This window comes from Tyto alba, unplaced genomic scaffold (genome assembly GCF_018691265.1).
Source record: "Tyto alba isolate M040663 unplaced genomic scaffold, T.alba_DEE_v4.0 Super-Scaffold_40, whole genome shotgun sequence".
Lineage (NCBI taxonomy): Eukaryota > Metazoa > Chordata > Aves > Strigiformes > Tytonidae > Tyto > Tyto alba.
The window spans coordinates 26018812-26034313 of record NW_024881316.1 but is presented as its reverse complement, the minus strand read 5'-3'; the positions used below and the strand labels follow the sequence as shown (position 1 = coordinate 26034313).

Genomic DNA, 15502 nt, shown 5'->3' with positions numbered 1-15502 from the left:
CTGCCAGGAGATTGTTCCAGTGCAGCCTTCCCGAGAGGTCACAGCCTCCTTCGGGCACCCACCTGCTCTGGCGTGGGGTCCTCCATGGGCTGCAGGTGAAGATCTGCTTCACCATGGACCCTCACGGGCTGCAGGGGCACAGCCTGCCTCACCATGGTCTTCACAACACGCTGCAGGAGAATCTCTATTCCAGCACCTGGAGCACCTCCTCCCCCTCCTTCTTCACTGACCTTGGGGCCTGCAGAGTTGTTGCTCTCTCAGTCTTAGTCCTCTCTCCTGGCTGCAGTTTCCAAGTTGCACAGCAACTTTTTCCCCTTCTTAAATACTTTATCCCAGAGGCACTACCACTGTCGCTGATGGGCTCGGCCTTGGCCAGCGGTGGGTCCATCTTGCAACCGGCTGCACTGGCTCTGTCAGACATGGGGCAAGCTTTGGGCAGCTTCTCACAGAAGCCACCCCTGTAGCTCCCCTCACTACCAAAACCATGCCATGCAAACCCAATACAATGACAAATCACATTCAAAACATTCACACATATCCATCCATCCTGCAACTACAGCCTGCAGAGTGATATGCAATAATACCGAAAGAAGTTCGGTGTCTGGACTACAGTGGTAGAACTGGGTAGGTACGTTTTTTCCACCAAAGCCTGCCTCACCCCTTGCAAATGGCCTGTTTCTTAGAAAGAAAAATCGAGCCCCAAGAAACTGCAATTAGTTACCATCAATGTGAGATAAATATAAAAATTATGAATACTCATAGAGGAAATAAAGTGGAGGTGGAACTGATTGTTTTTAATTCTGGGCCAGGACAACAGCCTCCATTATCCAATACAGCCAGTCATCTATGACTTGGCTTCACTCCAAATTCTGATTTGCTGCTGCCTTTAATGTTTACTTTGTAATGGCAAACATTTTGTTCCAGAGTACATCAGATCCATGGTTTTTTTTTATACACAGAACTACTTAACTACAACAGTTTTAAAGAAAAACAAAACACAACTTCCCTTGAGGAATCTCTTCTTCCTAAAAGAATAATACAACAATTGTAGATTTGGAAACTTTGCTTAATTCAGATACTACCTGGGAGATAACAGTAGTAAATGCTGAATATTGTTGTCTATCCATTCTCTTTACAGCACTATACTACATTCAGATTATGATGATTCTCAAGTGTCAAAGTAAGTACAGTACAAATTGCTTTATGCTCAAAAGTGCTGAGATCTGCAGTTTTCTCTTACAGCAGTGGGAACAACAGACATTTGGCACTCCTGAATAGAAAGTAAAAATACAAATCTAGGTAGGCTTTTGACAATAAACAGTACCTTCTGCCCCCTTCCCAGCATCCTTGAACTTGATACGAAAACTTGTGTTGCAGATAAAATGAGCTCAAACAAATGCTTTTGTTGTTCAGTATGCACATGTTCTTTTATTCAATAAACAGATATCCTCTTAAGTCAGATATTTTGAAAAAATAAGGTTGTTTTTCATGATGAATGCCTATGACTTGATGTATTGAAAGTGTATTCCATCCACGAGTCTGTTTCTTTATCAAATATTCATATAAGTAAGTACCACTTTACGTTAACAGTGCTTCTGGATACACTGAGATGCACTGCCAGTAAAGTGGACTTATAAACTCAATAAGGAAATAAGATAGAAATAAAGATTTCTCTACCACTTGAAAACTTGAGGACGCACCCTATGGTCCTTACTAAGTAAACTCCCACTGTGAAGGCAAGAGGATAGAAAGGCTTGAAAAACACCACTGTGCTTGTACAGGTTGAAATTATTGTCGTCCAAACTAGCTTGACAATAAAATGACTAGTACTTTAAAGAAGATGCATGGTGCTTAACTTAAAGAAGACCCTAGCTCAGTCACTTTATCCAGTATACAGAAATCACAGCTCTGGACTTACCATTTCTAGGAAGAGGAACTCAGATTTATGGACACAACAAGAATCAACACTAAAAAAGGTCAATTAGGTGTCTCTGTTTAGTGAGAACTAATAATTTGAGTACATATGAAAAAAAGGAAAACTGAATTCACTTTGACAAAACAACTTCTCAATTTTCCTTCTAATGTGATATGACTCATCTCAAATCCATTGCAAAACAGTAAACAAACTACACCAACTCAGTAGCCATCATCTGCCAGGAACATTTTAAAAAGAAAACCATTACTGAGCTACTTTTCTTGTCTTCTACACAGAGAAACTTATTTTCCCAGCAGAAACAGCACTTCATGTTATCTTCTTTCGTTTACCGTGTTTCCCTCACTGCTAAGAGCCACCTAATACATACCTCTTTAAGCCAGTAATTTATTTCTTAAGAATTAAATTAAAGCATTTGGACTAGTTTTAGGTATTTTCAAAACAATCCATTTCATTTAATACAAATCACAAGAGGGAAGTTCAGTTTGATTAGTAATAGCACTAGATACAGGACGTATCTTGGATAGTAATTTAAATATGTGGACAACAGCCTTTTGATTTTATTCCTCATTCATTAAGCCAATTTTATAACTGGAACTGTAACAAAAATTAAATTATTAATCTTTCTTTGTTCTATAATCCTTCTGTAGTCTAATTTCCTCAAAATAGTTGCAAGATAATGTATTGTCATGAAGAGAAAAAAGACAACTATAAGATGGCCCCTCCACTCTCCATTATCCATTCTTGTCTTCATGATGACTGTTTATTTTTATCATATAGTTAGTAAATGAAATCTAAATCACTTGAAAATGCACCTGAAGTCAGCTTCTCTGCTGGTGTAAATCACCAGATATCCATGAAGAGGGTTTCATGATGTATTTTACGCAATAGTTCTTGTTTGTAGATTTTAAAATCTTTCGGGTCAAGCCTCTCACTGTGTTAAATGATACTAAATTGAAAAAAGAGAGCAACTTCAATTTCCAAAATATTCCCTGATTTGTTGCTTTAAAGAAATTACTTTGGAGCTTCTCAAGAGTGGACAGGAAAAATCTTAATTGTCATGACAACATGAGTTGAAAAAATCTTTCTTTGCTGTTTACATAGATCACCTCCATGCTATCAGTCTGTTTACTAAATGTTGCTAAAGAAAGCAATTAAAGGTTAATGTCTCCTCAGAACCAAATAAAGTATATAACTAGTGAAAGCCAGTAGAGTGCAATATGCTTCAGATAGGTCAAAAAATTGGAGGCATTGTGTGTCAGTGTAAATGGCATTTCTATGATTGTTTGCATAACATTTCACATTAATAATAAAAGTCTGAATTTTCTTTATTATTATTATTAGATTTGTTCCAGAATCCTTGTTTTAATGCAAGTTCTCTGTGTGATATGTGGCTAGAACAAAGGCCAGATTCAAAATCCATTAAGGTTAATGAGATTTATTTTTTTAATGTGAGTTCTCCAGCCTTTGGATCAGGTCCTAACTGGTCAGAATCTGACATACAGCAACCCAAACTGTTCAGTTGACGACTAGAGAATATGTCCAACATACTTAGTTCTGCATAGGAGAATGCTTTTTCTCTACAAACTAGAATATTTGTTCCAAGTTAACTACATTATGTACCTGGAAAAAAGAAAGGAAAATTTTTGGATTTGCATTTATGTTAATTAAATACCATAATAAAGCCTCCTCTATATAGGTTTCATAGGAAAGCAAGACAGAAATGATTGATTATTGTTCACAATCATAATGCTACTACTGCTGCCACTGTTGACTTCAGTAAATCTATTAACACTACATTCTTCAGTGTTAGAGACGCTGCAAACAATGGGTCAAAGTGTGTGCTGGGGATATTTACATGCTAAGATAAAGAAAATCAATTTAATTTCTCAAGAGAGATGTCTACAAAAACAGAGGGTCACCGATTATGATATTAGCAGTTGCTTGAGTGTACTGAGGTTCTAAAAGTGAATTATAAAACAGACTCTCCCCACCCAAAAAATGCTTGGTATGATTCAATCTGTATTACAAGAAACATCAGCGGGATACCAATAGTGAATATGGCCGCTGGGGCAAAGCTAAAATAGTGTACTAAGTCACTTAGAAGCAGTCAGATTCTGCATTGATATCCCACAGACATTAGTGAGAACAGTGTGATTTGTCATGTCATTTATTTCACAACCAAAAGCATGTAAAATTAGTCTAAAAATAAGTTAAACACTTAGCTTTTTTTTTTAATTTTATCAAAGTGATCTTTTCAAAAACTTCACTGTTGTACAAGAAGCATTGCTCTTTCTTTCCTTTCTTCTCAACCTCACAGTCACCTGCAACTTTTTCCTAGTGTTCAGGGCAAAGCAGGTTCCACAAGCTCACGTGTATTCCTGCACTATCTAGCCACTTGCTTCCCAACATCAGCTGCTTCCAGACAAAATCACTTCCCTGTTCCTTGCACCTCCAGCTGTGTTGGTTACCAGCAGCCTGACGTGGGTCACCATGAGTTCAGGCAGTTCAGACAGTATGTTGCGCTCATACAAGGCACGATGCCCAAAGCTGGGCTTAAACTCTTGTTCATGTATTTTGGATACTCTAAACGAAGTGAGCCAAGCTCCCCCCATCCATTCCATCAGCAGGCGTTGCAAGCACAGTGAAGGTGCTTTAAATCCAAGATACAGCTGGGCCAGTATTTAAAAAAGAAAATGTCCTGGTTGTGGTCGCCAGCGTGTTTAGGCCCAGCCTTGAACCTGAGCTTCAATCAGAGAGCAAGACTGGGTGTACTTTTGTTCCCAGTACACTGTTCATTGCTGGTGTTTCAGCATCACTGTAAGCAAAATATAAGTTTGAATATTTGTGTTCTTTTGATTTTTGTATGTGAACACAATATGGAGAATAATACAGGTCAAAGGAAGTAAACAATTATTTATGAAATATCATGGCTACATTTGATCTTAAAATCATAGGATAAGGAAAAGATACATCCCTAGACCTGGATTTGCTCTCTGCCAAATGTCAAGGGTTTGCTGCCAACAACAGAATTAGAACATTTCAGTAAAAAAACTCCTATATAGGTTTAGAAATAGCTCTCTAATAAAAAAAAAAAAAAAAAAAAAAAATCAAGGAAAACTTTCAGACAAGAAATAAGAAAAACTTCATGTTTAGCAAAATTGCATGAAAAAGTCACTGACTTGAAATTGAGAATAAGGCGTGAAGCAAGCACTGCAAAATATAATTTTAAAATGCTGACCATTTTTTATGCAAGTTTGCAAAACAAACACTGCACACACAGTTTTATTCATTGTTGTTTATTAAGCTCTGTGTCAGCTGCAGTGCTGCAAACGTTTCTTTTGGAAAGCCACTGTACAATGGAGATGTGAATACAGAACATGATTCTGTACTTCAGAGTACATAAGAGAGACATAAAACATCCAAAGATTAAAATGATACTAGGTTACACTGTATACTATCTTTTTTTTTTTTTTTTTTAAGGAAAAAGCAGAGAACAAAAAGAGGAAGCAAGGTAGAGGACTGATAAAAGCATGCTTGGAGATATTAGAGATACTGTTTAAAGAAAATTATTTCCTTAAATATATAAATATTTTAATATTATCAAGGTTGATTGCTCAGACTCATCCAGTGTTGCTTCCTCTCAGTCATAGATGGATGTAAACACTGTCAGAAGTTCTCAGCCATGAGAGCTCATATTAAACAGGGTCTGGCTCCACTATTCAGCTGCAGTATCTACTGTGCCTGTCTTACTTGGAGTAGCAATCTTTTCAAAATTGGCCAGTCCAGGTACTGCTGAAATCAGTGGAAATTTCAGTTTACACTGCAGCAGAATAGGGCCCTCACAACAGTTCAAAGTTACCTTTTATTTGACATTGATGACTCAAGCAATGAAGTTGAAAGAGGTGGAATCACTATTTCAGAATATGCATGAATGTATTGTTAAAATGCATAATTTAATAATTATAAAGCTGTAACAAACTGTGATTAATTTTTATACTGGAAATTAAAGCATGACTATAATTGCAAGAAATTGTGATTTTTTTTTTTTGCTTATCTTTTGCTAAAAGCAAATCGTTGATGATATTCTGATTAATCAAGAGGAATTCTGGATAATCATCAGCAATATAACAGTGATTAAATCTTGCTTTACCCTTTTAACTGAATGTGCCCTCCAGGTAAAAATGGCAAGAAACTGTTATCATTCTCTTTTTTTTTTTTTTTCCATATGAGTAAGAAAAGCAGAAAACAATGATTGTGTCTGAGCAAGTAAGACTTGTTATTGGCAATAAGATGCAGTATTACTCTTGTAAAAGAGTTTTCAGTGCATGCATGCCTCCATTTACCATTCAATTACTAAATGCAGGCAACTGATAATGTTGCCTTTGTGTGTCAATATAACACTAGCAATAATCCAAGTAATTTGTTTAAGCAGTTACTCCATTGAGAAATGCTTATAACAAATATAGTGTAGATTTTCTTAAATGCAATAGAAATGTCATACAGTGGTTTGAAGTCTTTCATCCAGTCAGAACAAAGATGTATGAGGACAAAGTAAGATCTCACGGCTTTCCTCAGGCATTAATGACATTTTTCCCTATTTCAAAAGTTACTGGTCGATAAAAAATGGTTTAAAGGAAATTGCAACTGACGTAGAAAAGGAAAACATCTAACTAAAAGAAAGTGATTCATACACACTAGGAGAATTTCCACATGATTCTTACTCTTTGTTCACTGCAGAAATTGGAAGAACGTCCAATTTAGCTCAGTCTAATCTGGTTGATTTTTCAGCCATATGGAGAACTAGAAGCCAGATTCTTATTTGGTGACCCTGATTTAAATCCACGTGTATGCTCAGGTTTTATTAGAGATCATGTCTCATACGTAAGCCACTGCTTCGGTGGATTGTGTAGTTAAAACAGTGATTCCCCTTTCCACCCTGCATCCCCTGCCGGTTACAGGCAGGCTGGCACTCCGCTGCAATATCTGTGCTTACACTTAAAGCTGTTTACCAGAAGAATAATGTCATCGTGGTCAAAGAGATGTGACAGTTCAACACAGGTTCAAGCAAAATGAAATTACATCTTATCTTTAAATTCATTGGAGGTTTTATACAGTCACACTATTAAGCAGTTACTTCTCCGAGGAAAGGTTGAAAGAGGAAGTTTAATGTGACAGTGTACAGATTGCATGTCCTGAAAAAGTTGAAAATGGTAGTCCCTAAGGCTTTTCAGCCTTTCTAGAGAGCATGGTAAATCCTGAATGCATTGTTTTCTGTTTAAATTATTTATAGTTTCCGACTGGTCCTAATTTGGTGGGGCCAAAGTTTTCATGAATGTAAATGGTGATGAGGCCAAAGTCCCATAGATGTCTTTTAAAAACTTACATATAAAAATGCATATGTAAAAATACTATCACATAATGAGTAACAATAAGACGAAAAGCTAGATTCCATGTTTGTACAGAAAAAGCAGCTTGTAGGGGAAAAAAATGACAACTAACACCCTCCAACAAAAACACCATGCCTGATCAAAATCATACATGTCTGTATAAAGGGACATGGGAGTGACAGTCAGTAAAATAAAGAGAAAGCAATCTGCAGAATGATTCCTATAAATACAAATCACAGAGAGTGCTGAAGTGCTTGCACAGATTTCAATACATCCTATATGTCATGTGTGCTCACGCCTGCATGTGCTTGTATACTGTTAATGAGAACGATCAGCCACTGGAATAATCTCCCCAGCGTGGCAGATTCCCCAGCATTGGACACTTTTAAGATTCAGCTGGACAGAGTGCTGGGCCATCTTGTCTAGACCACGCTTTTGCCAAAGAAGGTCAGACCAGATGAACCTTGAAGTCCCTTCCAACCCAGTATTCTGTGATTCTATGATCTCCAGCTCCTCACACCAGCATCCTGTTCCACACACACCAGAGAAACTGATAACCTTGTACTGGCTGACAGTGGGAATTCAAATCTCATCTATGGGTTCAAAGGTCTGAAATGAGTGTTTAGGCGATCTTTGTTGAACTGACATGCTCCTCACTATATTATATTCAGATTGACCATATTTCCTATTGCTATACAGAGTTTAGGACATTATATAGATATCTTGATGGAACACTGGGAAACATACAGATCTTACCAAAAAGTAAATGCATTTTTACATTAAAATATTATGTGTTCAGAGACAGCTATTCTCTTTTCTGTCTTTCTATAGACAATTCCTTACTGGGCTGGGGGATGGGGAATGCATCAATTGAATACTTGGTTTTGTAGCTGGATATTCAACACCTAGCTCTGATGTTCTTTTTAAAAAAATCATTTTTTTCAGCTCATTTTCCCAAGAATTGCTTTAGTCTTCTCTGGAAGAGAATGAAGCCTCTCTAGAGAGGCCATCTTCACAGTTTGAGAAGCACTGCTTTAGAGAGATAAAATACGTGACTTTTTAGAAGAGACAAACACTCTCAGCCCAACAGGAGTACGCCTTAAACATAGTGGTAACTTTGTATGACATAGTCATAGCAATTATTTTGAAAAAAGGGATAGCAGCAAACAGAGGGTGCATAAAATGTTTTGGGTTTTATTTCTTTTTCTTTTCTTTTAACAAAATCCTAAACTGTAGATGTGGGAGTCCTTTAACTGCCTGGATTCAATTTAAGAACATAAATGTTTTCCCTTTACGTTATTTCCATTAATCTGAATGATACTTCTGTGCATAAGCCTGCTTATGCACATTTTGTTTGAGGCAATTAGGTGGCGATGAAGGTGTTGTATTTGGTTATCTGAACAAGTCCAGGAAATTATCTTGAAAACGTGTACCAGGAAAATTTTAAGTATTAATTAATACGTATTTCTACATTTAAAATAGGTTGTCCACAGACCTCAGGTCACAGCAAAAAGAAAGATATTTCAACATTTTATCTTAAATATTAGGCAGAGTTCTGTCTAAATCTACCATTTGTTCTCCAGCAGAATGAATTTTTACAGAAATTATACTGACGTGTTTTGTGCTTCAAGCAAATCAATACTTTTTTTATGTTTGGTTTTGCTAGGATATAACCTATCAGAATTAGCAAATGGCTATATAAACAAGACCATCTTAACATGCAGAGCTCAACACTGTGCTGCCTGACTTGTGGAAGCATAACTGCTATGATAGAGTAGTTTCTGGAAAAGTGGTTCCTTTAAATGACTCCATACAAATTTCCCTTGATGCTTAAAGCAGAATGGATGGGGAAGAATCCCCCAAATGTTTTCCGAAACATTCAGATGCATCAGTCAGACAACATGAATCCAAAGAAACGTACAGGACTGCACCTCTAGTCTACCATAATCAACGACGACATATGTTCATTTTCCCCCTTTCTTACCCCTTTAAAAAGTTACAGAAAATTGCACAGCATCAAAGGGTTTCCATTTCATTTCATAAAGAGGAACAATGTGGAAAGCAGCCCACCTCTCCTTCTACTGAAAGGAACGCCTGTGGCAACATCTCCAGAAATTCAGCACTTTTTTTTTTTTTTTTTTCCCCCCCCCTCACAAAACCCTCAAACCAGCCAAAACCTAAGTGAATTCCTATTACAGTAACAACCAAATGATTCAACTACCCAAGGGGCTGGTAAAACAAAGAGTTTTGGGGATCTATCAATTAAAATGTTATCCCCTTCTGAAAGCCTTTAGTGTTACTAAAGAAGGAGTTCTTTCACTGTCTGAACTATAAATGTAATTTCAGCCTCAGGATTACATTTGACTAAATATAGATACCTGTGCTCGACTGCCTGGGAAGGTAAATGGGAAAGAATGATGTCAAATGTCCCCACTGGTTCCCCTTCTACCTGTTGTCTGACTTCAATATTAAGTCAGTTTGTAGCCTTTAAGTAGGTGTGTTGCTCCTCCACATTAAGCGAGGTTTAATTACATTCTGCAGAGCAGCATCAGAGGCAGTGCCCAAATGTTCCCGGCAAAGCCTTTGTATGTAAGCAAAACACGTCGGATCTCCGCTGAATAACCGCGATCCAGCCTCCAGCTTTTCATATGTGCTGTCAGCCATGAAAAGAAAACACTTAAATGTCAAACGGCAGAACCAGCTACAGTGGATTTAACAAGCGAGTCGCGGGTGTCGGCCTGCCCCGGGAACCGGCGGGGCCGCGGCCGCAGCTCGTCCCGGGGCGGCCGGGCCCCCGTGTGCGGCGGCGGGGGAGGGGGGGGGCTCCCGCCTTCCCCCCCCCCCCGCCTCCCCGGGGCAGCGCCGTGCGGGCCGCCAAGCCCCGAGCGGGCGGGGGGTGGGGGAGCGGGAGGCCGGGGCACCGGCGCGGGGTGGGGTGGGGAGGGGGGGGGACGCTGGAAGTTTGGGCAGGGCGACCACGCCGAGAAGCCCCCGCCCGTCCCGGGCTGCGTGCGCCGCCGAGCGTGGGCCCCCCCCCGGCTCCGGGAGCCGCCCGCTTCCCAGCCCAGGAAAGCCGGGCGCCTTTCCTCCCCCCCGCTCCCTTCCCCGCGGAGGCACCGCGACCGGGGGCGGCCGGGTGGCGAAGGGAGGCAGCGGCGGGGTCCGGGCAGAGGAGCCGGGCCACCGGGCTGAGGCGGAGCCGCAGCCGCTCCTGCGGACCGGGGAGAGCTCCCGCCCGGCTGCCGGCAGACCGGGCTGGCCTTCCACCGCCGCTCCCTGAGGACGGCGGCCAGGGGCTACCGGAGGGAGGGAGGGAGGGAGGGAGGGCACCCTGCAGTGCCGCCCGGGCAGACGAGGCAGCCCGGCCGCCGGCACCCGCAGGACGGGAAACGCTGGAGCCTCGCCCGCCAGCCCGGCTCGCCCCGCTCCACCCAGCTCCAGCCACCCCCGCACCGAAAAAAAAAAAAAAAAAAAAAAAAAAAAGCAGTGAGAAAAAATAAAATGGTGGGGACGATGTAAAGCGCCTTGGAAGGGTTAAGGGAGCCTCAGACAGCACAGACCGCAAGGGGAACCGTCCTCCCGGAGGCAGGCAGAAACAGCCGGGAGCGAGGTGGGAGAAGGCAGAGGCTGTAACGGGGACAGGTGCTCAGCTGCGAGCAGCCTTCCTCCCTCCCTCCCTCCCTCTCTCACACACACACTCGCATCTCTCTCCCAGCATGAAAAAGCGCAGGGCTAATGAGAGGCGAAGTGAATAATGGGGAAGTTGTTGTCTCCAGCGATGAGGCAAGTGATGGGGCTGAGGCCAGCACTGAAGTTGTGTAACCCAATTCTCCACCGTCACCCGCCTCGTTTCTCCTCCTTCCCCCCCCCCCCCCCCCTCCCCCGTTGATTTTAAGGAGAAACCCAGCTGTGGGTGGGAGACGCTCCCCACCGCCCGCCGAGCAGAGGGGAGCCCTGTTCCCTCCGGCTCGGGAAGGCGGCTGGCGGAGGGGGGCCCTGGAGCCGCATCCCCGCCTCCGCGTAACTTGAGGGGAGCGGTGCCGGCTGAAGGCAGGCGGGGGCGGCTCTCCGCGGCCACCCACTCCGCGCTCCCCCCTAAGCACGGCAAAAGCCGGGGAGGCGGGAGGAGGGGAGAGCCAAACTTGCCAGCCCGGGGACTGTCCCTCGCACGGCAGCGAGTGTGCCGGTCGTGCGTGCGCGGAGAGCGAAGTGTTTCCCAAACTCCGGCGCTGCCCAGGCGGCTGGATGCAGACGGCTCCACTCGCAGCGCCGCAGCGGCTGCTGCCCGACTCCCGGGGGCTCGTTTTCTCCCGGGAGAAGTGGCCGGCCGCGAACCGAGCCCTCGGGGAACGCCGGCGGACCCGGCAGGAGGTGGGAGGCAGGGAGAAGGGAGACCAGGCTCGGGGAGCCTGCTGTTTGCCGGCGCAGAAATGAAGCAGGGGAGAGAGCTCAGCCAAGCGGTAGCGGTTTGGGGAGGGGGGGTGTGGGGGGGGGATCGGTGCCATAACCACAGCCTACACGAATCCAGCGCAAGAAACCCAAATCTTACCCTGAGCTGCAGTGAGGAGCCCCGCGCAGAAAACCAGCAGAGACTTGAATTTCCTCCACGCAGTCATGTCTGCAGTTATTCCCCCCACACACACACTCTCTCACACAAAACCCCCGGCGGCTCTTCTCGGCGGCGACCGTGTCCTCCGAGCGGCGGCGGGGCTAAGGACGGCGCCGGATCACCAGCGCCCGGCGAGGAGCGGCGGCTCAGAGCGCTCCGGTCCCGAGCGCCGCGCAGCGCCCGACGCCTCCTGCAGGTCTGCGCGGGCGGCTCGCGCCGCTCTGCTCATAGCATCAGTCCCGCTCCGCGGCGGGGCTGCGCCGCTCAGCGCCCGCGGAGCCCCGGCGCTGCCGGCCCGCCGCCCGCCCAGGGGAGGGGAGGGAGGGGAGGCACGCCCGGTGCCGCGGGCAGCGCGGCATCCACGGCCGCCGGCGGGGAGAGACGGGCAGCGGCGGCAGGAGAGGGATGCGGGGAGTGCGAGGAAGAGGAGGAGGAGGAGGGGGAGGAGGAGGAGGAGGAGGAGGAGGGGAGAGGGAGGGAGGGAGCGTGGCGAGAGCAGCGCGGCGGAGCGGCTGCCAGCCACACGAGCAGCCGCCGCCGCCGCCGGACTCAACCATCACTTCCCACGGAGAGGGGAAGGGGCCGGCGCTGCGCAGCCCGAGCACGCCGAGCCCGCGGCCGCCCCGCTCCGCCGGCCGGCCCCCCGCACGGCCCCCTCAACCACCCCCGGGGCGACCGCCGCCTCCCCCCCACCCCCTCCACCGCCCCCCGAAAGCACCCCTGGGGAGAAGGCTTCTCCCCCCGGCCCGCCGCCCCCCGAGAGCGCCCGTGGGGGACGAGCCTTACCCCCGGCCCGCCGCCACCCCGCTGCCCCCCGGGCTCCAGGGCTACACCTGCCCGGGGGGGTCCTGCCGCCCAGCCCCTCCCCAGTGGCCTGTCCCCTGCCCCCTGCCCGGCTCCCGGCTCCTCCACCCACATGTGGGGTGCAGGAGGTGCGTGTGCTGGGGTGGGAATCCCTGGTCCTAAGTGAAACTCCCCGCTGCTTCAGTCCCCGCTCGGGAAAGAGGAAAGCTTTTGGGTCCAAAATGTGCCCTGCTCTTTGCTTCCAAGTTGCTCATCAGAACAAGCTGATGTTCCAAAGGGAAAGGAGAGGAGCCAACGTCTCCTTGAGGAACACTGCTCTGTCTTTATGTTGCCATTCCCAATGGCTCCTCTTGCCAAGAGGAATTTCTGCCATTAACTATCCTTTCCAAAATAAACGAACAAACCCTCTCCGAGTCGGGTATGGCACTATGCAGACAGAGGCTTCCCCACCACTCAGCCTGGACCCAGCAGGGTTGGTTCCCTGAGGCCGAGGAAGAGGGAACAGGGACCCAGGGTGGGCCAGTCACAGGTCCCCAGCCTCCCACAGCCCCGGTGGGGGATGCACTTTGCCAACCTCAGTTTCTGTGCCAGGCCTACCTGCAAAGGGATTGCCAAAAAAGTGCCCAAACCTGACTTTCAATCCAGCAAGAATTGCAAAGATTACCACCACCACTGCACACTGGGCCTGACTCCATAATTAATGCTTACCTATATCCGTAATTAAAATACAAAGGCTCATAAGAAGGAAAGACAGAAACGTGAAAACCTTTGGAAAGGTAGTTTCAAGGTTGTAATTATTCACTTATGATGAGTTTTCTTTCCTAGGTGAAATATGCAAAGTTGTTTTCTCATTGTAAGTTGCAAGAAGGTGGTGAATGGGCACTGAACAAGGTAGGCTGACTTTGTAATAAGCTTGTATTTATGTATAAACGTCGCGGTTCTCACTCATTAAAAAAAAAAAAAAAAAAAAAAAAATAATAATAATCCAGGGCCAGGCAAGCTGCCGAGGAAGACGTGGCATTGCTGCCATCTCGTGGCAGACCTCCCCCCCCGCCCGCACTCTGCCTGCCCTACCCTGCCCTGCCCTGCCTGTCCCCACCAGCTCTTCCCCCAGCTCCCAAACCCACTGCATTCCCGAGCCGGGCCCGAGCGCCTCCAGAGGAGGGATCCAGATTTAGGATTCATCCGTATTTTAAAAACGCCTCAGGAACTTTTTTTTTTGCATTCGTGAAAGTAAAAATGATGCTAATGCTTGATAGTACCGGACATCATGTAGCCAAGCTGCTGTGCAGAATTCCCCAGTTTGAGCTGCTCAGGTTCCTCACGTACACTCATCCACTAACTCCTTGTCAGTGGACTGGAGGGAATTCACTAATGATTGTGAGAAAGACAGAAATAGTCACTAAACTTAAGCTGAGACTCTTCCTTTCTGGTCTGCAGTAGTCTGAGGTTTAGACTTTTAAAACGAGGAGTTTTTTGCATTGCATCTGGCCCAAGAGATCACAGTCAGTTTTAGTTTTGTTTCATTCTACTGTCTGCTGAGTTGAAATAGTTTAAAAGTCATAAATAAAGCCCATTTGTTTCTCTTTTGGTCTAGCTGAAAACTGTAATGATTGTATAATTTCTTGCTGTGCTGTTTAAGTAAGCACCCTTAACTTGAGAAGCTTCTGTTTAACCCTGCTCATAGCAGATTCTGCAGAAGCTGCAGTGTGATACAATATGTGCTTTCTTGGTCTTGATGTACGCAGTTTAGATTTATAGTTTCCTGAGGCTTGCCATTCTGAGTATTTTCTGGGTTTTACTGAGCTTTTGGGACCTGGTTCCTTCTCTATTGAGCTAAACAAGCACCTAGCACCTACATAAGGCCAAATAACTGGGCACCACAGTCACTATCACTGCAAAAGATGCCTTCTCTCCTTTCTTACATCTGATGACAGTAAACTATATGCATAAACTTTGTTGGCCTTTAGCACATTATCACTCATCACCTGAGTTGGCACCTTATTGAGACAAATGGGACAGTGCAGACCCCCTAGCTAACATTTCAGGCTCTCTACAGACTCAGGTAGCTGTCACAGTGACTTTTATACACCCTGAGTGACTCAGAAGTTTTGCCAGATCCAAAAGAGACAGAAGGTGACTGCCAAACTGAAGCTTGGCATTCCAGGAGGAATCTCCACCAACCTGACTTGAGCACAGCGTGGAACTGCAGTACCTAAACATGGTAATTACAGAAGATAATCTAACCTAATGACTGTAATCTCTCTATTGTATTTGAAGTACCTAATGTGCCACCATAAAATCCCCAAATTTATGAGTTTGAACAGAGGCAATATTTCTCTGTATTCCCTATGGATGGTATGGGGGAGTGTGTATGTCAAGACTGTTTGTACTAATCAGGGTGATTTAAAGGTAACTTGACAGGGATTTATTTTTAATTGAGAGCTTGTCCTTTTGCTTCCCTATGCCATATAAAAAAAACGGTCTGAAAGGTTAGATTTTCCCTTTTCAATTTTCATCTTGTTATGTTAATAATTTTGAATATATGTTTCTCTGTTGCCACTTTCTGGAAGGAAGAAGCATCCTTCTGTAAGGTGCAGGAATATTTGCACATATCTAAGCAAAACTACTGATTCAAAACATATCTGAAAATGTACTATATACTCATTAAAAAGGGATGCTTGGGGGAACCCATAACCAGAATTTGTACTTGCCAGTGGAGACAGAAGGCAGTAGCTTTCTGCCAGAAGGTTATTGTGAAATCTT

General features: G+C 44.9%; 1 protein-coding gene across 2 annotated transcripts in view; it reads right to left on the bottom strand.

The window, feature by feature from the left end:
* Positions 1-12314, bottom strand: part of CSMD1 (CUB and Sushi multiple domains 1) — a 1179538-nt gene extending 1167224 nt beyond the window's left edge. For both annotated transcript variants that reach the window (XM_042802880.1, XM_042802881.1), the window contains exon 1: positions 11873-12314. In XM_042802880.1, the coding sequence (XP_042658814.1) occupies positions 11873-11939 (67 nt within the window). In that variant the 5' untranslated portion in view covers positions 11940-12314. The remainder of the gene's footprint in view (positions 1-11872) is intronic.
* Positions 12315-15502: the final 3188 nt, after the last annotated feature.